At 45.8% G+C, this 23765-nt stretch overlaps 1 protein-coding gene across 1 annotated transcript in view; it reads left to right on the top strand.

The window, feature by feature from the left end:
* Positions 1-605: 605 nt before the first annotated feature.
* Positions 606-23765, top strand: part of MSLN (mesothelin) — a 38595-nt gene continuing 15435 nt past the window's right edge. The window contains exons 1-18 of the mRNA XM_016424157.1: positions 606-751; positions 1876-1945; positions 5600-5628; positions 6753-6774; positions 7113-7140; positions 7330-7414; positions 8264-8428; positions 11775-11977; positions 12520-12611; positions 14402-14532; positions 15005-15126; positions 15985-16153; positions 16504-16719; positions 16810-16980; positions 17517-17666; positions 18950-18999; positions 20769-20889; positions 22692-22780. Of these exons, the coding sequence (XP_016279643.1) occupies positions 1876-1945; positions 5600-5628; positions 6753-6774; positions 7113-7140; positions 7330-7414; positions 8264-8428; positions 11775-11977; positions 12520-12611; positions 14402-14532; positions 15005-15126; positions 15985-16153; positions 16504-16719; positions 16810-16980; positions 17517-17666; positions 18950-18999; positions 20769-20889; positions 22692-22780 (1913 nt within the window). The 5' untranslated portion in view covers positions 606-751. The remainder of the gene's footprint in view (positions 752-1875; positions 1946-5599; positions 5629-6752; positions 6775-7112; positions 7141-7329; positions 7415-8263; positions 8429-11774; positions 11978-12519; positions 12612-14401; positions 14533-15004; positions 15127-15984; positions 16154-16503; positions 16720-16809; positions 16981-17516; positions 17667-18949; positions 19000-20768; positions 20890-22691; positions 22781-23765) is intronic.

Raw genomic sequence — 23765 nt, 5'->3', positions numbered from 1 at the left:
AGAAAAAGTCCATAGACTTCACCACACTACCAAAGGTAGGCCTATTTTTATTTTAAAATTTTATAAATATAAATATAAATTTTATAAAAAACATTTTTTAAATCCTCACCTTCTGTCTTGTAATCACTACTGTGTATTGGTTCCAAAGCAGAAGAGAAGTAAGGTCTAGGCAATGGGAGTTAAGTGACTTGCCCAGGGTCACACAACTAGGAAACATCTGAGACCAAATTTGAACATAGGTCCTCTTGATTGCAGGCTTAGCACTTTATCTACTGTGCTACCTAGCTGCTTTTGGGAGTCATATCTTAGTGACTCCCTCACTTCACGCTCATGCCTGAAAGAAGGATTGATAAAGGTAGACAGGAGCCCAGAAAGGTTCTCTCTCTCTGTCTGTCTGTCTGCCTGCCTGCCTACCTGCCTGCCTGCCTGCCTGCCTGTCTGTCTGTCTGTCTGTCTGTCTGTCTGTCTGTCTGTCTGTCTGTCTGTCTGTCTGTCTGTCTGTCTCATGTTCTCCCTCACTTGGAGTTCTCCTGAAGTCAGCCCTGCCCCTGCCCCTACCCTGCCTCATTCCTCACCCTCCAGCCCATACTCCCCTTTCCCAGTGAGGGTACAAGGCAGGACCAGAGTAAAGCTTCCTGCCTCGGGTGGGGCCTTGAAGAGGACAGGCAGCCACACCCTGTGGCTCAGGACTGAAAAAGCAGGTGCTGGGCAGCTGAGCAGGCTAGCAGAGCTCCAGGAGGGAACAGCTCAGGTACTTGGGTAGACTGACTCCTTCTCGTTCTCCTTCCCATCCCTCTCTTCTCTTCTTCTTTGGGCTTGCTCCAACCTACTCTTTCTCCCAGCATTGTTCGGGGTTTCTCTCTTTCCAGCTCCAATCCCACACTCCTCTCTTTCCCTTCTGGGGTGCCCTGAGGATTCCTTGATCCATGAGTCCTCACCTGCTAGCCTCTGCCTTTTCTAGGGGCCAAGGCTTCACCACCTCCCCCCTATTCCCTCAGGCCAACACCACAGACCGCCCCAGGACCTGGCTTGGGTGTCCCCTCATGGTGAGGAAACTGCCAGGGAGAGGGGGAGACAGTCAGCAACCACTCATGAATGGAGAAAAGGAGAGAGAGAATGTATTGGGCGGGGGTAGACCCAGGCAGCCTTTTTTCTTAAGAAGCTGAGAAATAGCAGTGCTGGTCTGTCTGTATCATACCTTGTTCTGTGTTTTGTGTGTGAACATGAGAGAGACAGAGAGAGTTAGAAATAGAGATCGAGGGAGAGTCACAGAGAGAGCGAGAGACAGAGAGACAGATAGACCAAAAAGAAAAGGAACAGACATGCTGAGACAGAAAAGTCTACCAAAGTCCAACTGGGAGATCTTGTAGAATGAGTCCTTTCTTCTCCTGACTCTCCAACCTTGCTTCTCCTGCCTGCCCCTCAGCTGGGGGAGCTGAGCCCACTCAGAGAGGCTTGGGAAACATGGATTGGTTAGTGGAATAGCTGCATGTGACTTATTGAGTGTATCTGTAGGTTTGGGAGAAGTTGGAAAACTTGGCAGGATAAAGGGCTTGGATTGTGTGGGATGAGGCTGGCAGCTGTAATGATCTGGCTGCCTCTATCCTTGTTCAATGCCCTTAGCTGAGTCTCCAGGGCAAGGGTGAGACTCTGGCCATATCTCAAGGGATCCTCCTTAGTTTCTCCTAAGATGAAGCTAGGACCCAGTTTCAGCAGCATGGAATTCCCCTGTGATTCCTTCCAGAGCAGAGTGGGGGTCTGGTCTCTGTCCCATCCAAGTCCCCATCTACCCTTGGGTCAGATCTCTTCAGTTCCCAGAGATTAGGTCCCCTTACTCACTCCTCACAGACCAAGTGGGCACTATTCTCTCCCCAGATGACTTCTCAGCAAGCAATGGGCTCCCTCCTCTGTGGGCCAGGCATTTTCCTCCTCTTCCTGGCACTAGGTAAGTACAGATGGACAGATGGACAAAGAGGACTGGCTCAGGACCTTAGCTCTGATTCTTTTTCCTGCTCATTTCACCTGGGGGCAAGTGTTTCCTTAGGGTCTCTCTGGGGTCTCCTGAAGGGACATCTCCTTTGGCTGGTCCTTGGAAGGTTTGGCTTCAATAGATTTATCATCTCAGGGGCCAAATCGCCATATTCAGTGTGACTCATGAGAAAACAGGCCCAGACAGAGGCAGTGATTTGTCCAAATGCACTTGGCAAATTCACTGGGACTTAAGGCCAGATCTCTGTTCCAGGTAGTATTTCCCTACTTTCTCCTGGAGCTTCAGGTTCTATTTACTAGTCCCCAGATTTCCTGGACAGATCCTTAGGAAACTGTGATTCTGATGTCTGGTTCAGCCACCAGCTCACTGTGTGACTTTAGGCAAGTGACTTGCTCTCTCTGAAGTAGTGAGGTGGTGACTGTGACTAAGCTGAGGCCCTGCCCTAAGGCTATAGTGAAGATCTGATGAGATTAACAGAGGGGAAAGAATAAAGTGGATGCTTATTCATTATGATCTCTAAAATAACTGATTTCTCTTCTTGGCTTCTTTTTCCCTCACTTATCTTAAGTCCTGCTATGAGGTTCTGCCATACTCATACCCCAATCCCCAACCACCCCTAAGGGCAGAAGAATAGTAAAGGCTAGGCAATAGGGGTTGTGACTTTCCCAGGGTCACACAGCTAGGAAGTGTCTGAGACCAGATTTGAATCCAGATCCCTTGGATTGGCTCTTAATCCACTGAGCCACCTAGCTTCTCCCACAAAAATTTTTTCAAAGAAAAAGAAAAAGGGAAAAAATCAGCAAAATGGATCAATACGTTGGAAAAAATATGGCAATGCACGTAGTGTTCCACACCTGTAGATCCCCCTACCTTGGAGCAAGAATCTTCTTTATAATATCCTTGATTAATAAGTTATTCAGGTCCTTTTTATTAATTTTTTACAATGTTCTAGATTACATGTCAATTAATTATATTACAATGTTTAGCATCTGCTTGCAATGTCCTCTTTAGGGCTAAACATCCTTCATACACATTTGCACCTGAGCCATGTCTACATGAAAAGAGTTCCTATTGTTTTGTATTTAGTCCAGGTTCTATCACTTGCAATCTGTGAGTGGCCTTGGAAGGGATATATCACCTCCCTGGGCATCATTTTCTCTGTGTTTAAAAGAAGGTTGGACTAGATCAGGGGTCCCCAAACTTTTTACACAGGAGGTCAGTTCACTGTCCCTCAGACCATTGGAGGGCCAGACTATAAAGAAAACTATGAACAAATCTGTATAGCGCTGTCTGGGATAGTGGAGGCTGCAGTGCTGGCTGTGATGGGGCTGTGATGGATCTGTCACGGGCCTGTCACACCTTGCACAGACCCATCACTGCCACCACTATACTGGGCAGCAGTATACACAGTGCGGAATCCCCTCCCCCAGATCGCTGCTCACCATGCTGACATCTTCCATTGTGCAGCCACATAATCCTTTGCGCGGCGCCTTGTTCTTGTTCAGTTACTCTCAGAGTATCTATGCTATGCAAAGGATTATGTCACTGGAAGTAGTACTGTACGTGAACAATGCCATGCTTTGTGGCTCTGCCACATACAGTGCTCCTCTCACTGACCACCAAGGAAAGAGGTGCCCTTTCCGGAAGTGTAGGGAGGCCAGATAAATGGCCTCAAGGGGTTGCATGGGGCCCATGGGCAGTAGTTTGGGGACCCCTGGACTAGATAATCTGTAAGGTCCCTTCTAGCTCTGGCATTCTATGACATTCTCCTATCTCTGGGCCTTTTTTGAAGGGAGAGAAAAATAAGGATTGAATTAAAATCACACCAGCCATGATTCCCTTCTCTTATACGCTAACCCTGCTATCTGGACCCTGTGAGCAGAGGGCTTCAGATTCCAGGGGGACTGCCTTGCCAGGATACCTGGGAATGCAGCTTGAAAGGCAGTACGGTAAAACAAAGAGAATTCTAGGCTAGGGTTCTGTAGGCTTCTTTCCTTGATTTACTGGATGTGGGATGGAAGGGGTGAGAAGAATATGAGCCCCAAATCACTTTTGTGGTTTAGGTTGTGGGTTATGGGTTGGGCCACTTGGATGCTTCAGTTGGGCCTGGCTGGCAGGCCAGGGTAGGGAAATGAATGGTCTTATAATAGTTTTCTGAGACAACATTCTTCCCAGGGCCACCACAACCCTCCAGGGGCATAGGGTGAGTTGGCATTAGGCCCCAAGTCACAAATGAGGGGAGTTCTCTAAGATCCCTTCTAGCTTCAAATCTAAGGTATAGTAGATAGAGCACTGAGCGTGGAGTCAGAAAGATTCATTCATCTTTCTGAGTTCAAATCTGATCTCAGACTCTTCCTAGCTTCATGATTCTGCACAAGTCGCTTCACCTTGTTTGTCTCAGTTTCCTCATCCATAAAAGGAACTGGAGAAAGAAATGGCCAACCATTCCAGTATCTTTCCCAAGATAACCCCAAATGGAATCACAAAGAGTAGAAAAGGACTGAAAGGACTGCTCAAGAACAAAATGGAGCTGAAAAGGATGTAGGGCTTGGGGAGGAGAGGTACTTATTGAGGACATGGAGGCAAAGCCTGGTGAGTTAGAAACAGAACTGGAGAAGAATGAAGGATTTATCACCCTATTTACTGTCTAGGGGGGTAGAGAGTGGATTTGAATAACAAAATGTTAGAAAACAGTTATCAGAAATTGTTTCAACATGTGATTTATGGAAAAAAGGTAAAAAAACCTGGAAGGTATGGCTGGCCTGGGACCCTTCCTCAAAATGAAGATTCCGAGAGGAAGTCACCAATGGGAAAAAGTCACCAATGGGCCACAGAGGAATGTTCCAGGGCAAGAAGGTAGCTAAAGCCTAGTGGCAAAATCTAATTAGAAGCAGAACCAGGGTAATTAGAAAAAAGAAAAGAGTGACCTGCAAAAAGACGGAGGCCCAAAAGCAGTTGGAGGTGGAGGAGAATGAAGGAAGACTTCATGTAGAAAGGAGTGCCTGAGCTGTATCTTAAAGGAAAAGAAGGATTCTCTCAGGTACAGGGAGTTCTTTTTAGGATGGCAGATGGCCAGAGCAAAGGCCTGAAGATGGAAGAAAAAATTTCATGTATTCAGAATACAGAGAAGGCCAGTTTGGCTGGATCAGAGTGTGGGAGGGGGACTAATATCCATTTGGGCTGGAAAGAGGGATTAGGAAACGTTCAAAACCTAAACAGGGATAGGAGATGCTGTATCCAGGATAGTTTCCCAGAATCAACACCAGCCATTCCTCAGCTCATAAGTAGGATGTCCTGAAGCCACAGGAGATCAGCTGCTTCTTCCCCTCTAGATCTCCATTCAAGCACTGCGGTTGATCACTCTTGACAAGGAAGAGTCCTAGGGATGCTGCCACTGTAGAATCCCCCTTAGCTGAATACTAGGAAAGAGGAGGTCACATAGGGCAGACAAAAGGTAGAGAGTAAGGGAACAAGGGAGTAAGTGTTGACTGATCCCAGGCCTTTGCCCTGTCTAGTGGGCTCAGGAGTTAGGCAGAACCAGGCATAGAGGGGAACCAGAACCAGGCTTCTTATCCTCCTAACACCCTTGCCCTGTCTTCTTTCTTTTAGGCTGCTTGGCTACTCCAGGGACTCATCTGGTAAGAAGGGATTCTTTTTTGGTGGAGTTAAGTCCTCTTTGTCCTGGGAGGATCCCAGATCATGGGAGAGGTTGGGTCTGGGTAGCAGACTCCAAAGGGGACTTAAAAGGCTACCAAGCCTTTTAATTAATATCACTATACACATCGTATATAAACAGTATAAAATTACTATTATTCACTCAAAAAACTATACTATGTCAGTAGATTTTCATCTCTTTTTTGAAAAATTTAAAAATTTTTGAAATTAAAAAATAAAAAAAACATCAATACTGACATAGTGTATGTAGCTTTTAATTTTGTAAGTGGAAAAAGGTACAAATACAGATACTATAGATACTTCTGTGTAGTGGTATCACACTCAAATAGAAATAGATCTCAGACAGCTACATATTGACTTAGAAAATTATAAGTTACCATGATATGTTATATTGTATTTTTAGTTGTTTCATTAAATATTTCCCAGTTACATTTTAATCTGGCTCATATTTCTAGTGGAGTGCATACAGTAACACAAAGACCAGGGTTCATACTCCACTCAAGATGTTTACCAGCTGTGTCACACCCAGAATCTTAACCTCTCTAGCCTCAGTTTCCACATCTGTAAAATCAAAGATTTGAGTATCTCTGAGGTCTCTTCCAGTTCTGAATCTACAATTTGTTTATAAGAGGGATATAAAGTATTATCAGGTCAGTCAATTGGATGGACCAGGGTATCAGTCATCTATTCTTTATTTAGGATCAGTTCTGGGTTAGACACTGGGGATTCAAAAGTGAAAGTGAAAAAACAGGCTCTACCCTCAAGGAGCTTACAGTCTAACCAGGAAAAATGATATGTACAGATTCTTTTGCACATATTTGCACAATAGATACAAGGAGATGGTGGATGGGGCAGGGGAGGAATCAGTAAGTGGGAGGATCAGAAAGAGAGAAGTTGGCACTTGGGTTGAGTCTTAAAAGAAACTGGATTTCGAGAGTCATCGATGAAAGATGATAGTGCATTCTAGACAGGGAGCACAGCCAGGAAACAATAAGAAGTTTAGTTTGGGGTGTGGGGGGGACTTAATTAATGTATAGGAATTCTAGAAAATAGCCTACATGTGCTAATGGTATGTGCTCTTTTGCAGTGTACCACAGGACCCATTGATGGTGAGTTCCTTCTGTGTCCTACTCTTGTAGGCAAGCGCTGCCCTTAGAGCACTACAGCCTTTGTTCCAGACAGCAAAGCTTTAGTTCACATAGAAAGCAAGAAAGAAGCAACTGTTTCCTTGTCTATTCCTGAAACAACTTAGTTCGATTACATAAAGCAAACAAGTCTAGTCCCACAGGTTATCTCATCCAACTGCTACCTAAAACATGGAGCCCTCCTCCCAAATCCTTATGTTGAGGATAAAAGCATAAACAGAAGTATAATTGATGAATTTGGTTATTGTTCTTCCACACTGAGGGCATTAATAGGTAACACCAACTTATTGGTCTCTGAACAGAAGCTGCTATCTGTGCCTCAGTGAAGAGGTGAGTGTCTGGCTTTATTGAAGGGGTTACATTTAGAATAGACAAACTCCTGCTCCAGGTTGAATACAGTGGACCTGGTATATTTATTACTGTAATCTTCTCACTGGGATGGGTCAGGGGAAGGAAGGTCAATCTTGTGTGTCATGATGGGATGATGGATCAGACTGAAACGATCCTTTCTTTCTGCAGCATCAGCGAAGATGAAGTCAGGGCAGCATCCAGCAGGGACCACCCCACCTGTCATGTGCAATTGGCCCAGTATGCCTGCATTCCGGTGAGGATCCAACTTTGCCTATATGACTGAAACCCTACAATTATCTCCAAAGTCTCTTTATAGACACCACATTTCCATATCTCTGCCCTTTCTTTCTTTTAGTTTTTTCTTAGAGTTTATCATGTGGTTTTGGAGCTACAGACTGGGCTTTATCACTAACTCATTATGTGAACTTCTCTCTGGGTCTCAAGTTTCCTCATCTGCTAAATAAAGGGATAACTGAGTCCCCTTCATTTTATGTATAGGGAAACTGAGGTCCAAAGAAAGAAATGGTTTGTCCATTCTTTTAAGACCTGAGCTCAGACCTGGGATTAGAAAGACCCCTGTGAACACAAAAAGTTAACAGTGTCGGGCAGGTAGGTGGCTCAGTGGTTTGCTCAGAGATTAGAGGTTCTGAGTTCAAATTTGACCTCAGATACTTCCTAGCTGTGTGACCCTGGGCAAGGCACTTAACCCACTTAACCCACCTTTGCCTAGCCCTTACCTCTCTTCTGTCTTGGAAACAATGTATTGTTTCCAAGACAGAAGGTAAGTATTAAAAAAAAACTGTATTTTGTGTGTGAAGATGATACTGGTAGTCCCACCCTACCCTACCCCTAATTCCATGGCAAAATATATTTGTGTCCTCAGAAGTAGGAATGGACTACACCAAATCTTCCACATTTTCCCATGGCTGATGGGGCAGGGGGATAACAAGAAGCCAGGATCAGAGATCATTCTGGGACTGGGATCAGAGGTCAATCTAGGGCTGAAATTAGAGGTTAGTCTGGGGCCAGGCTTAGAATTCATTTGGAGGTTCCAAGATGAAGTGGAACTAGGGTGTCAAGCTAAGGGATCTCCTCCCCACAGAGGCCATGGCTACAGGTCTGGAAGGAAGATTTTCTGACATCCCTATATCATTGCCTTGTGGCCAGCGGCCCACCCAGTGCTTTGGCTCCTACATACTCCACTCTGCTCTTCTCCAAAATTGACCTCCCCATCCTTGAGACTTCACTGGAAAGATTTTCCCAGCAGGTAGGTGACAACATGGACCCTAGCTCTTGATGGACAACAAAGGGTAGCTTTGGCAGTGGGAAATCTAGTATTATAGAGAGGCCCCTGGCATCCCCAACTCACCCAGTCAGGTCATGTGTCCTCTGAAAACATGACTCCCTCATCTTCCCATTCTATTTTTATCTCTGACCTCATGTTGTGAGCATGGTAGGAAAGGGCTTTGTCTGAATCTCTCCCCACTCAAGGAGATGACCTAGACTCTACAATCTTGCAAGAATAGCCCCTATTCCACAACCTTTAGGGATACCCCCAGGCTTGGGCTCCCACAAGTACATCCCTTGGACATCAGAATAGAAATGTGGTACCCCAGGGTGGTTGGATTGCTCAGTAACTATTGGCTGATAGACTGATTAATGATCTCCATCCTGCATGACCAGGACATGTCCTGGGAATGAGAAGACCAGGGTTCAAGAGTCAGCTCTGTACTTACCTGGCTCTGTGGTTTTGGGAAAAGTTACTTCTCTCTGGACCTCTTTTTCTTCATCTTTAAAGTGGAAATCAGAATCAATGCCTTGCCTGTGTCTGAGCTGTGTTCAATGTACTATCCTTCAGTATGGTATGATAAAAGATTATTTTGATGCTTAAATAGGATAAAACCACCCTAATATGAGATGGCATCATCTCTTATCTGGGCCTGCCGGATAGCAACGGTGGGGTCCGGGAAGCAGCCACCTAAAAAGAGACCATAGGGGGAGAGAGGGGGAGACCAAGCACGTTAATAGAGAGACAGAGTCAATCTGGTAGTGTCAAGGCTCCGTTTATTGCAGGTGCAAGGCAAGAATATATATGCTTGAGGTAAAAGGGGGGGGGTGATTAAAGACTGCTTGTACCAGGAGGGAACATGAAGAATGGTTATTGTTATGTTTTGTGGCTGTTGGTCTTGGCGACGCCTGGGAGGTAACTTGTTTGTTCAGTTTCCCAAAGATCCTTTTCTTGTTTCAGGTCAATTTGTCCCCGAATATGGTCTCTGACAATTCCCCCTTTCTTTTTTATAGAGGGAAGGTTTTAAGTCAGGACCGCAGCGACGGCCCCTGTCTTAGGCTACACAGGGGGAGTTGCTTGACCATCAAGGGTCAAGGACCTGTGCTATTCCCGTCATTGGGTTACCGCCCTGCTAGTAAATTGGAGACGATCGGTAGGGGTGTGTGGTCGGTCAGTATCTGTTATTTCGATACGATGATATTGGACCGTAGGGAACTTAGTAAGGGCTGAGTCAATGTTTGATTTAATAAATCCTTTGAGTCAGGCGTTGGAAAGCCCAAGGGCCAAAGGTGAGTATTAGGAGGATGATAATAAAGGGAACTATTATTGTGGGAATTAGAGTAGAGAGCCAAGGGGATTTTCTTAAAAGATTGTTGTACCATCCTTCTTGGGCCTCGGCCTCCTTTTTTCTAAGGGCTAGGCGTTCTCTTAATTTTGCCATTGATTCTCTGACCATGCCCGTGTGGTCAGCATAAAAGCAACATTCTTCTTTAATGGCTACACATAATCCCCCATATTTTTTTTTTTAAAAAATCAGGTCGAGGCCACGTCTGTTCTGCAGTACAACTTCTGAGAGGGAGGATAGGGATTTTGCTAAAGCAGAGACAGACTTTTCTAGGACATCAAGGTCAGATGTCATAGCAGCATGTAAGGCTGTAAGGTGTTGGGTCTGTAGGAAAGCGGTGGTGCCGGTACCAATGCCGGCAGCAAGACCACCAATACCTAGAATGATGGCAATAGTAGAGAGGGGTTCCCGTACAATCCGAGGGAACGGAGACAAAATTTTATCTAAAGCGGTGTCTGTGTGATAGGTAATTCTGGGCCATAATTGTATAAGCACACAGAATTCGGAGGAGGTATTAAAGACCTGAAGGGAGATGCAGGGGGTGAGGCCGGTGTTGCAGGCCCAAAAGGTGTTATTGGGGGCTTCTAGATAATAAGGGGAGTGGGAGATGGGAAGGGTAACATTACAAAGGTGGGAGTGAGAGGAAGGGGGGTGACCTATGCAAAGGCCTTTTCCGGAGACTTCGGCAAGGGTGAAATGGTGGGGGAACCGGGCGCAGCGAGGGGAAGGGGCAGAGGTGTTGTGAGGGTGATCGGTAAAGGCGATTCCTTCATAATATGGGGGCTGCGAGTGGAGACATAGCCAACAGCTGATCGTAAGGTTCGGGGCGGTAGCATTCAAAACCAAATAGGAGCTATCAATGAGGTTGAGGAGTCTATCAGTGGTACCAGGAGGTACTTTGGGAATAGGGGTAGGTGGGAGTGTAAAGGAGGGGAATCGGGTGGGGGAGAGGGGTGGGGGGGGGCTGAGGGTACTGATATGAAGGGCGGTGTTGGTCGGTGAGAACAAAATTAGGACCCATAGAGGTGGTAATAGGGGTCACGCGCAGTCGGAGTGTGAAGAGAAGGACATCATCGGGGCCCATTTTATAAAGGCGCAGTCCCCAGGTGAGTCCTTCCGTCCAACGGGGATCCGTTTTGCCCTTGTTGGTGAATTTAATAATAAGGGGGTTGCAATTGGGGGGATTAAAGGAGCAGGTCTGAGGGTGGGAGGGATTTCGGGCGATGGTAATCAAATCTTTGTTGGTGATCCAATGAGCAGTGCCAAAAGTCACACAGCCCCATGTGGCACAGAATCCATGTGACTGGTCCCCGCAGTGGTCTGGCTGGCCGAATCCAGGGCAGCCGTATAGAGGGAACTGGGTATATTGGGTCCAATGGTCCTTAATCGGGAGGCCGGGCACATTTGGGGCGCAATAGTGCATTGATGACTGGTACGGGATACCGAGTACACAAAGGTCGATGGTCATTTGGGGGAACCATGTAAGGTGCAGCCACTGGGAACTGGAGACAGAGGCAAGAACGGCTTGATTAACTGGATTGACAATCTCCCATACTTGATGAACGAGGATGTGTGGGCTTCCTGATCGCCATTTCTTATCCGGGCCTGCCGGATAGCAACGGTGGGGTCCGGGAAGCAGCCACCTAAAAAGAGACCATAGGGGGAGAGAGGGGGAGACCAAGCACGTAATAGAGAGACAGAGTCAATCTGGTAGTGTCAAGGCTCCGTTTATTGCAGGTGCAAGGCAGAATATATATGCTTGAGGTAAAGGGGGGGTGGTGGTGATTAAAGACTGCTTGTACCAGGAGGGAACATGAAGAATGGTTATTGTTATGTTTTGTGGCTGTTGGTCTTGGTGACGCCTGGGAGGTAACTTGTTTGTTCAGTTTCCCAAAGATCCTAAATCTTGTTTCAGGTCAAGTTGTCCCCGAATATGGTCTCTGACAATCATCACCATTACTTTTTTCTCTCCTGGAGTAGTTCTCCCAAGCTCTGCTCTCAGACCAATGGGCAGGGGTGCTGTTTAATGGCCTATGGGGAAGGCTGGGACCAATATTCCAGGCCAGGGAAGCCCAGGTCACATGGGCCCAGTGGCTGTCTGGGATCCAGCCCTTCCTCCTGCATCCTGAAGCGTTCTACTGCCTGGCTGCCCAGAACACATCCTGCGAGACTTTCCACAACCTGTAAGTTTGTGACCTCCAGCTGAAGTGGTCAGTTCTTCTATGCAGTCAATAGACATTCTGCTTGAGAATTCTGCTCCGTGCTTAGGCAAATGTCAGCTTGATAGAAGGAAAACTCACTTAGCAAATATTGTTGTCCAACCATGGGATTGGCAACATTGGAGGGTAGGGAGTGGGATGAACTTCTAGTCACTGGGTGAGTTCAAGTACAGGACAGATGATGCCCTTTCAAGGATGCTATGGAAAAGATTCCTATACTATTTTTAAACACCTTTACCTTCTGCCTTAATAGTAATTCTAAGACAGATGAATGGCAAGGGCTAGGCAATTGGGGTTAGGTGACTTGCCCAGGGTCACATAGTTAGGAAGTATCTGAAGTCATATTTGAACCCAGATCTTCCTGACTCTAGTCCTGGCTCTCAATCCACTGTGTTACCTAGATGCCCCAATTCCTATACTTTGTAAGAGTTTAAACTAGATGGTCTCTAAAGTCCCTTTCAGCTCTTAAGAGTTCTTGAATCAGTTTGACCTGCTTGTTTCCCCAGTATCTCAGTCCTGAATGATGTCTATTCAAGCCTGGAAGCAGAGAAACAGAGGAAGATTTTTGAAGGCATAGAGGCCTTCCTCCTGCAAGAGGGTATGCCAACACTTCTTTAAATTTGAAAGAACTTGAGAAATATCACCTGGGGCAGGGCTGGAATTATGTAGCTCCAAAGAAATAAGTCCGTGATCATATATTCTTTTAAGGTGTGTGGCCCCGGAAAAATCTCTTCCCCTCTCTGAGCCATGGTTTTCCACCCCTGTAAAATATAGAGGTTGGACTAGAAGACTTCTCAGCTCCCTTTGAGCTTTGAACATTTCTCTGTGTTCAATGTACTGTCTTTAAGTATGGTATGAAAAAAGAGTGTTAGATTAGAACTCAGGGCACCTGAGGGCAGTTGGATGGCTCAGTGGATAGAGTGCTAGGTCTGGGGATATGAGTTCAAATTCAACCTCAGACATCTACTATTTCTGGGCAAGTCACTTAAACTCTATGGCCTTAATCCCCTCGAGAAGGAAATGGCAAACCACTCCTGTTTCTTTGCCAAAAAATCCCCAATTGTATGGTCCATAGGGTCATGAAGGGCTTAGGACAGCATCTGGCATGTGGTAAACATTTAATAAATGTTTGTTGGCTAATTACCCATTGAGACCTGCCTTTTCTTTAAAACCCACTGAGCAGGGGCAACTGGGTGGCTCAGTGGATGGAGAGCCAGACCCAGAGATGGGAGGTCCTGGGTTCAAATCTGGCCTCATATACTTCCTAGCTGTGTGACCTTGGGCAAGTCACTTAAACCCCATTGCCTAGCCCTTGAGTCTTTTCTGCCTTGGAACCAAAACCCAATACTTATTCTAAGATGGAAGGCAAAGATTAAAAACAAAATAAAACAAAACCCAGTGAGGATCTCCTACTGATGGTCAGGGGCTCTCCAAGAGCTTGGACCATCTCTTCTTCACACAGTTGAACAACAAAAATCCCATGAGGGACCTTGGGAAACTTATTTAACTTCACAATCTTTACCTAAAAATGAAGTTAATAATAATCAAAACTGATGTCTACCAGAGGGAACAGCTAATTAGGAGGCCAAGTTCTTAGGCTTCTTTTTATCTTTTAAATACCATCTCTTTGGTCTTCTTCTTGTCACCAAAGGCTTCTGGGTTCTTGGAAGTTTGTAACTAATGTTTGCATTTGTAGTGTCTTTGGATTCCAGGGGCCCTAAACTTCACAAACATCTGAGTAAGAAACTCCCATTGGCAAAGGAGGGGAGAGCTGCCTGAGACAAAGGCTACCTGTGAGACTAGAGGAGCAAACCCAAGTACCATCCATTCCTTTCGTTGCCCATTAGCTGGCAGTCACCCCAAACCTCTTTAATCATAAGTAAAATGTGCCATCCTTTCTAGGATAATAATGACTATTCATAGATCATACAGTTTTATTCTTTTTCTTAAAGCCCTTATTTGCTGTCTTAGTAACAACTCTAAGGCAGAAGGGCAAGGGCTAGGCAAAAAGAGGTAAGTGGCTTGCCCAGGGTCACACAGCTAGGAAGTATCTGAGGCCACACTTTACACTTTCCCTTATTGTAATTCATTTTACAAATCAGGGGGCTAAAATGACTCACCCAGGATTATACAGTAAATGTTAGAATGGGGTCTCAGATCCAAATCTCCTAACTCTAAGACCAGCTTTCTTTTACCAGCCTCTTCTATTTCATCTCTGTGTTTACAAAGGGCATCACTGCTCCTGCTCTCCTTTTCCCCCACCATATATGGAGCACAGTGAAAGCAACATAAAATAAGCCTCCTTCCCCCAGGCCTCTTTGTGACCAAGGGCAATGTATGTCTGGAAACAGCTGGATTCTGGTCTTCTTTGCCCATTCGTGTTGTCAGGCTCTGGGTCCCACTGCCAGGAGGAGACTGTGCCCGGCTTAAACTCATCATCCTGGTTGGCCAATTACCTGGGCTTCTTCCTTGAACGTGCCACAGAGGAGGAACTCAAGAAATTGGTGGATGAACCCAAGGTAGGTAGAAGAGGTTCTGACTGGCATTAGGGTATCCCCAAGTGGGTCAGAGGAACACAAAATGGATGAATGAGCTCCTCTCCCATCTACCTCTTACAAAGGTCATTCCCCCTACAGCATCTGGCCCACAGTAAACTTAACAAATGTTTGTTGACTGACTATGCCTTTTCTTCAAAACCCAGCGAGCATCTGCTACGGATGACGAGGGACACTCCAAGAGCTTGGGAGAAGAGCGTTTCCTTCATTTGCCTCTTTAGCCACCAGCTTTTTATGCCTTTATTTTATATCCTAGTAACAAATCTAAGACAGAAGAGCTATTGGGGTGAAGTGACTTTTCTAGGTCACACAGCTAGGAAGTGTCTGTGGCCAGGCTTGAACCCAGGTCCTCCCATCTCTAGGCCTGGCGCTCTATCCACTGTGCCACTTAACTGGCTCCAGCAGTTCTTTTTTACAGTTCTTTCTCCTCTCCCAGTTCCAGATGTTAGCCAGAGATCCTGCCACCTTACACCTGGTCAGCCAGCTCCACCTGACGCCAGACCTGGCCAGCTTTTATGCAGCCTTGCTCACTTCCCCACCTCGCCTCAACTTTTCCAGGTGAGATGACTCCCACCTGGTCCTCTCCTCACCCTCATCCCGGGGCCCTCTGGAGTGAGATCAATCAAGGATGGGAACGTGACATGTGATAGGGAGGAGCTCTGATGGGCCTTGAGTCTCCGTCCTTGACATTGGACCTCCGAAGGGGAAAAGCACCTTTTAGAATTTCGTGTGGCCTGGGAAAAATCCCTATCGCCCCCCTGGTCTTGGGGAAGGGATGTTCTCCCAGATAGCTCAAAGAATTAGAGGAATATCTAGACCTCTCCCCAACCTCTCAGTCACTGAGAGTCTATAGCCTTTCTGGGTCAAGGATGTTGTCATCTCCTCTCTCTTCCTTTCAAATTCACCTCAAACGTCATTTTCTTCATGAAGCCTTTTTTGATCTCCTCCCTGCCCTGTGGTCTCCTTCCCAGACCACCTTATATTGAACTATTTTGTATATATTTGAATTTGTTTATTTCACATTTATATATTATATAAGCATATACATTAATATATAAATATACAAAATTATAAAAATAAATTATAAAATGTAAAAGTATATAAATACATCTATAAAAAGATGAAAATGAAATATATGAATACATATAAACTATATATGTATATATATGCATATATGTAAATATATAAACCCTTATTCTCTTAGAATTGATAGTAAGTATTGGTTCTAAGGCAGATGAGTGGTAAGGACTAGGCAATTTGGGCTTAAGAGACTTGCCCAGGGTCACATTGCCCAGGAAGTATCTGAGGCCATATTGAACATATTTTTATACATATTTGTTGTCTACCCTATAAGGCATCTGGCTGGTGCCTTAAGTGGGCTGTTAAAAATGCCTGATGGGTTGATTCTCTCACTAGCATCCCCGACACCCTCATCTGTCACCTCCGTCCAGAGGCCCTGGGAAAAATAGAGTTTGAGGAGAGCCTGGCTCTGGTTCAGAGACTCAACAAGGCTTGCTTTGACCCACCTCCACAGCTTGATGGAAACAAGTCAGTTTCCGAACCACCGTCTTGGGAGGCTCTCCAGGTAGTGAGGGCCCTGTGGCTTGGGTTTCTTGGCTGACTGGCTGGGGAGGGGGAATTTCCCTTTTCTCCTTAGACTTGGCCACGACCAAATGAGATCATGTAGGTAAGACCCTTGGCAAGCTTTAAAGCATTCTAGAAATGCCAACTGTTGGCCATGATGGCTCATTTTCAGAGAGGACCCAGTGGTCTTGGGATATCCTTGTGTTGCTTTCGTTACCCTCTTACGTTGACCTAGAAAACGGCTCTCTCTTCATCTTGTCGTTCGGTGGCCTGACCTGGCTGTGTCTCTGTTGGGGACATCGAGGTTTCGGGTCTCAAATCTGTCTTGATCAAGACTTGGCTCTCCTGCAGGTGGCCTCTAGGCTGCTGAGTGGCTTTGGGGACTTGTCAGAGGCCGTGCTTCGAAGCCTGGGCCCCGCGGCCGTGGGGCTGCCGGTGTCCCAGATTGAGGAGCACCTCGGTGGCCGGGATCTGGTGGCCGCTCTGCCTGCCCTGGCCCAGGTGAGGGGCTGGAGCCCCCGGCAGGCTCGTGCCCTCCTCGGCAAGCTCCTGGAATCCGGCTATGAGGTAACTGGGCTCAAGGTACAACGGGAAGAAAAACATTAAGGCAGGTAGCCTTACCTGTCGTGATGTCGACGTCTGTCTCCTCCCTTGGAGGTCTCGGATGCACAGAGTCTAGCAGCCTTGGGGAGCCTGGTGAGTGGCCTCAGCAGTGCTGGGCTCCAGAGCCTGGCCCCACGTGTAGTCTTGGAAGCTATGGGGGAGCCGGGATTTGCTCAGCATCTTGCTCACATCCCAGCCCTGCTGAAAACTGCATTTGTGGAACAGGTGAGGCTGAGAGGTGGATATGCACATTTTTTGTAGTTCAGGTGTCTCAGTCAAGTCTGACTTCATGACTATGGGGCGTCTTCTTAGCAGAGAGGCTGGAGTGGTTCACCCTTTTCTTCTCCAACTCATTTCCAGATGAGGAAACTGAGGCAAACAGGGTGAAATGACTTGCCCAGGGTCACATAGTATCTGAGGCCAGATTTGAACTCTGAAGATTAGTCTTCCTGACTCTGGGCATTATTTCTTTTTCTACTTAAAATATAGGCCAACTATTATAAGGGACATAGAATGCAGAGCATAGATTTCCAGAACTGGGAGGGAATTGGGAGATTATATATGACATTTCTCTCACTTGACAGAAAAGGAAAATGAGGCCCAGAAGGGGTAGTGACTTTGCCTAAGGCCACATAGCAAACTATAGTGCAAAGCCAGGAATTAAACTCAGGTTTCCAATGGTGGGGATCTCTCCCCATAAAGCCTAGCCTCAGCATCCCCCTCTCTGCCTACCCTCTTTCTTCTTTGTATTCTTCCATTAGTTGGCTTTGGCTGTCCCAAATCCCATTACTCTGGTACAGGCTGTGCCAGACACCCTTACAGAAGCCATCCCCAGTGCAATACTGGCTTTCAGCCTTGATGACCAACCCAGATTCGATGACCTCAACAGCCGAAGATGGACCGCAGTACAGGTGATCTATCTGGACCATTTATCTTGACTCTCTCCCCAGGGATTTGCTTGCTCTTTAAAACTGGCACATGGAAAATGATCTGAGGTCCATGAGCCCATGCTATACTATGATAATCTGGGTTCTCTAGAGGAATCAGGAAGGAGGTACAAGATAACTTCTGAGGGCAGCGGTAGAGTTATCCCACTTTCTTTCCAAGGGAAGCAACTATTTCATAAATACTTTCCAGTACCCCCTTCCTTCCTAACTCCTATGTCCCAAGGAGACACTTCCCAAACTCCAGGAATTCCATCCTATTCCCAGAAGCACTGATTAGTGACATCCTAAGAATTTGTCTGGCCAGTTGGTCAGCCCTGTGAATTGAATCCCATCTTTGGAGAGGGGGAGATATTTGCTGAGAAAATAGAGCCCCAGTTCAGAGGGGGAGGAGAGGGTGGAGCAGTTGGTGTTTTCTTTTCTTCCTCCCTCCCTCCCTCCCTCCCTCCCTCCCTCCCTTCCTCTTTTCCTTCCTTCCTTCCTTCCTTCCTTCCTTCCTTCCTTCCTTCCTTCCTTCCTTCCTTCCTTCCTTCCTTCCTTCCTTCCTTCCTTCCTTCCTTCCTTCCTTCCTTCCTTCCTTCCTTCCTTCCTTCCTTCCTTCCTTCCTTCCTTCCTTCCTTCCTTCCTTCCTCCCTCCCTCCCTCCCTCCCTTCCTCTTTTCCTTCCTTCCTTCCTTCCTTCCTTCCTTCCTTCCTTCCTTCCTTCCTTCCTTCCTTCCTTCCTTCCTTCCTTCCTTCCTTCCTTCCTTCCTTCCTTCCTTCCTTCCTTCCTTCTTCTCTCCCTCTCCCTCTCTCCCTCTCTCCCTTTCTCTCTCTCTTTCTCTTTCTCTCTCTCTCCCTCTCCCTCTCTCCCTTTCTCTCTCTCTCTTTCTTTTTCTTTTTTCCTTTCTTTTTCTTCTTCTGCCCATTTAATTTATTTTTTATAAAGCTATTTTATTTTACCAACTACATATAATAATAAATTTCCCCAGAAGTTTTCTGAAGCTAAATGATCCAGATTGTCTCCCTCTCTCCCTTTCCTCCTCCTTCCAGCAACTGGCAATGAATTTGATCTAGGTTACTCATGCATTTTAATGCAAAATACATTTCCATGTTGTTCATTTTTGTAAGAGAATAATCAAATAAAACCAAAATCCCCAAAGAAAAACCCAAAGAAACTAAAGTAAAAAATTGTATGCTTTGATCTGCATCTGAGTCTAACAGTTTTACTTGGAGTTTTTCTGCCAGAAACCTCTTCTTTTCCCCCCCCAGGCAGCCATGTTTTTCAACGAAGTGGTAAAGAACGTGTCTGACTTTGACAGGTAGGTTCCCCAATCTCCCTACATCGTGGTTATAGCCAAGGGAGGCCCTGGTAGGTGTCTATGAACTACTTGTTCTGTTAGAAAATGGAGGCTATCGGTGTCAAATGGATGAGGGGAACATTATTGTGGTGGACATTGCTATTGTTGGGTCTCACTATTCTGGTGGATATTGTTATCTTTTTTTTAAACCCTTACCTTCCATTTTAGAATCAATACTATGTATGGGCTCTAAGACAGAAGAGTGGTAAGGGCCAAGCAATGGGGGTTAAGTGACTTGCTCAGGGTCACCCAGCTAGGAAGTGTCTGAGGGAGTGTGGGTCTTCCTGTCTCTAGGACTGGCACTCTATCCACTGTGCCACCCCACATCAGTGAAGTCACAAGTTTAGTCTATTAAAAAGCTTCAAAGTTCTTCACTGGGCAAAGATGGATAAGGCACACATACACCCCCACGTACATACTATCTCCCTATACAGAGCCCTTTACTTGGCTACAGTCCCTTCCTAATCCTCTTCTGGGTCATTCTCTAATTTTTCTATTTTTATCTTCCCAGCCAGCCTGCGAACTCCTCTCAGTCAGGTCTGGCCTTAGATCTATCTGTTCCTTCTCATCTCTTCTCAGCCCATGAGCTCCTCAAAGGCAGGGTCACAGAAAATGAAGAAGACACCCGAAGGAAGTGGAGAGAGAAATGGATTTGGGGTCAGAGGAGCTCAGCTGGAATTCTTACTCTAGTACTATACTACCTAGGAGGCCTTGGCCAAGTCCCTCTGGGCCTCAGTTTCCCCACTGAGTCATAGTACCTATACCAGAGGGCTGGGTATGAGAATCAAATGAGATTTTGTGTGCATATGTAGGCATCACTTGCAAACATACACCTTATATGTATATCTATAACACATTTTCATATACATATGTGCTTATACATAGATATATAGATATAGACAGTCCCTTACAAGCCTTAAAGCTCTACAGAAATATTAGCTATTATTTTTATCCATAAATTGAGAGGGTTTGGATTAGATGATCTCTACCAATGCCTTGATTCTGTGCTGTCTCCTTCCCCCTCCACCTCCCAGACTTTGAGTTCCCCAAAGTCAGAGCTCTAAGTCTCCTGGAGTCCCCTGTCCCTTGTCCCTCCCCTTGTGCCATGTGCCGGGCACCAGGATGATCATGCAGTAAAGTCATGAGTTGAAACCCCACACCCCAGACAGGGGCTTACTCCCCTAGAGTCTCAGGCATGTAAGGGAGCCCACTGTTGAAAGCCCTTTTAGTACATCTACCCTAATCAGATTTGGAGCTGGAAGAGACCTCAGAAGCCAGATAGTCCAACCTATCCATTTTATAGATGAAGAAACTGAGACCCATAGTTAAATAACTTGCCCAAGGTCAGGCAATAGTGTCAGAGGCAATATTTGAACCCATGTCCTCTGACTCCCAAGACTCTAGACTAGGACACTTCCTTATACTACTTGGGGATTTTTTGTTTAATGTGACCACTGAGGAATTTGTTTCCCTGGCTGATTGTGTGTATTGATTTCAAAGAATTTATTTTTATGGTTTTTCCCCCAAAGGGTTAGCAGGTAGAGGGAGATAAAATAGATTTTCATTCATTAAAAAATAAAAGTTAATTTGGCATCACTAATTTGTAATTAACAAATATTGAGCTGTTAGAAACAAAGCTCAAGATGAGCCAGTCAACTCCCTGTGATGCAGCTGGGGCTGTCCAGGACCAGACCCAGCTCAGGCTGACCCCGATTCTTCTCCCTCCCCAGCATCTCCCCTTATATCTTACATGGCTTCACATGTGCGTCAGCCTCTAGCCTGGACTTGGAGCAAGTCCACCGCCTGGCCAAGGTCATGGAAAGGAAGAACGTCACACTGGGGGCAGAGCAGGTCAGTTGTTCCCCGTCCGTCTGTCTGTCTAGGGGTGAGGATGGTGAATGGGTGAGAAGCACCTGCTCACCAAAGGGACCCCTTTAGAGGACATCCTCGGTAGGTCTTGAACAAGGGAAAACTGGGAAGTAGATAAATTTGGCCATTGTCTCTCTCCATTATTATCTCTCTTCCAATACTGTGAAGGAGGGCTGGGCAGTGCCATTCATGGCCTTTTCAAAGTGCTTTACAAATATCATCTCACAGGTCAGCTAGGTGGCTCAATGGGTAGAGGACCAGGCCTGGACTCAGGAGGTCCTAGGTTCAAATCTAATCTCAGAAACTTTGGGAAATCACTTAATTCCAGTTGCCTAACCCTTAATACTCTTCGGCCTTGGATCAAATCCTTAGAATTAATTCTAAGATGGAAGGTAAGGGTTTTTAAAAACAAACAAACAAATATTAACTCTTTTTATCTTTGCCAAAAACCTGAGAACTTGGTGCAATTACTACTGCCATTTTGTAGTTGAGGAAACTGAGACACAGAAGGCTTAAGTGATTTGCCCAATCTTAGTAGCAGAAAACATCTGAGGGAGGATTTGAACTCAAGGCTTCTTGACTCCAAATCTTAAGTTCTACCCACTATGTCATGTACCTGTCTTTGACCTTTTGATCAGAGAAGTAAATGTGTGACAAAATATTGCCTTGAATGACTTGTACCCAGTGGATCGAGCATTGCACCTGGAGTCCAGAAGTCCCAAGTCCAAATCTGGTTTCAGATACTTACTAGATGTGTGACTCTGGGCAAGTGACCCTACTTCTCTTTGCCTCATCTCAACCTTCATCCTCATCAAAATGGGGAATAATAAATGCATTTAATTCCCAGGGGCATAGTGAGAATAAAATGAAATGACATTTGTAAAGCATTTTGTGGTCCTTAAAGTCTTATAGAAATGATAATGATTACATTGTTGTTTAAACCTTTACTTTTTGTTGGTATCAATTCTGAGACAGAAGAGAAGCAAGGGCTAGGCATCCAGGCTCACAGAGGTAGGAAGTGTCTGAGGCTAGATTTGAACCTAGAACCTCCCAACTCCAGGACCTAGCTGCCCATCATTATTGTGTTGTTATATGACCATGGGCAAGTCACTTAACCTGTTGGTGCCCTGGGCCCTACTCCAGAGGTGTCAGACATTGACCAGGCTGCAGAAGAAGGAATATTCCTCAGTGTTGCCCAAATCAGATTAAAATATAATTGAGAAATATTAAACAAAATAAACAAAAATACAATAGAACATAGATGGCATTAATGTATCTTTTTCTTTTTTTTTTTTAACCCTTACCTTTTGTCTTAGAATCAATACTATGTATTGATTCCAAGGCAGAAGAGTAGTAAGGGCTAGGCAATGAGGATTAAGTGACTTTCCCAGGGTCACCCAGCTGGGAAGTTTCTGAGGTCAGATTTGAACTCAGATCTCCCATCTTTGGGCCTGACTCTCAATCCACTGAGCCACCTACCTGCTCCCTAATGGATGCTTTCCAAGTTAATATGCAGCTTCAAGAACCCTTTCATATGCCTTAGTGGCCCCCTTTTCCATCTGAGTTTGACACCACTGGCCCAGGCTACTTTCTAAGACTATATGTTGCTTGTATTATGGTTATCATTATTAATAATAAAAATGGCACATAAACTGAGCCGGAAATGCCTTAGCCCCACAGCTGGAGGGTTTCAGGCCAACAAGGGAGGGATTTGGTCCCCACTGGATGACTCACAGAGAGGGACAGCCTTGGGGCCTCAGCTAGAGACTCTGCTCTCTCTACAGCTGAGCTGTCTGGCCAAGAGGGTCTCTGAAGATGGCATCCCCGAGGCTGCCCTGGATGAGTACCCCAAGGACATGCTGCTGTTTCTAAGGTGGGCTCTCCGTCAGATGGTCTCGACTCAGCCTCTGCCCCATCACCCTAATCCAGGACCTGTGGGGCCGGTGAATCATCATAATTTTTGTGAACATTGATGTAGTACTTTAAGCTCTGAAAACCTTCTCTATAGGGTGTCCCCAAAGTCTTAGGGCCATTTAGAGCGGTGAGGGCACCTTATATATTACCTCATTTGCCATGGGGGTAACCAGGACTGGGCTTCAAGGTCCCAGGGTCCATGTGGCACTGTGTCACAGATGTTCCAAGGCTATACAACTAATAGGTGTCTAAGGTGGGATTTGAACTCAAGCCTTCTTGACTCTAAGCCCAGGGCCTTGATTGCTAGGCTACTTAGGTATCTATAGTATGATCCTGTGATATAATCTGCCCAAGGGTAAGGGAATTCCACCATCACGTCTTGGGAAGGTTCTACCATGCTGCCTGCCACCATGGTGGGTGCCATGATTATCCACCTTCTACAACAGACTCATAGCTGAAAATGGCCTTAAAATCTACTTAGCCCAAGGGCAGCTGGATGGCTCAATGGATTGAGTGTCAAGCCTAGAGATGGGAGGTCCTGTGTTCAAATATGACCTGAGACACTTCCTAGCTATGTGACCCTGGGCAAGTCATTTGACCCCCACTGCCTGACCCTTACCACTCTTTTGCCTTGGAACCCATATACCATATTGATTCTAAGATGGAAGGTAAGGGTTTTAAAAAAAATCTACTTAGCCCATTTAATGAAAGGAGAATCTGAGACTCAAAGAAAGGAAGTCATTTGTACCACATCACATAAGTCCAGCATTTGAACTCCAGACTTGTTGGGTTACCAGTGAATTAAATTCAGCAAGTGTTTTTTTTTAAAAACACTTACTTTCTGCCTTAGTAACAATTCTAAGACAGACAAGTGATAAAGACTAGGCAATGGGGGTTAAGTGACTTGCCCAGGGTCACACAGCTAGGAAGTGTCTGAGGCTGAT

The sequence above is a fragment of the Monodelphis domestica genome, chromosome 7 (assembly GCF_027887165.1).
Source record: "Monodelphis domestica isolate mMonDom1 chromosome 7, mMonDom1.pri, whole genome shotgun sequence".
NCBI lineage: Eukaryota > Metazoa > Chordata > Mammalia > Didelphimorphia > Didelphidae > Monodelphis > Monodelphis domestica.
The sequence above is the reverse complement of the archived record's forward strand: the minus strand, read 5'-3'. Positions and strand labels throughout refer to the sequence as shown.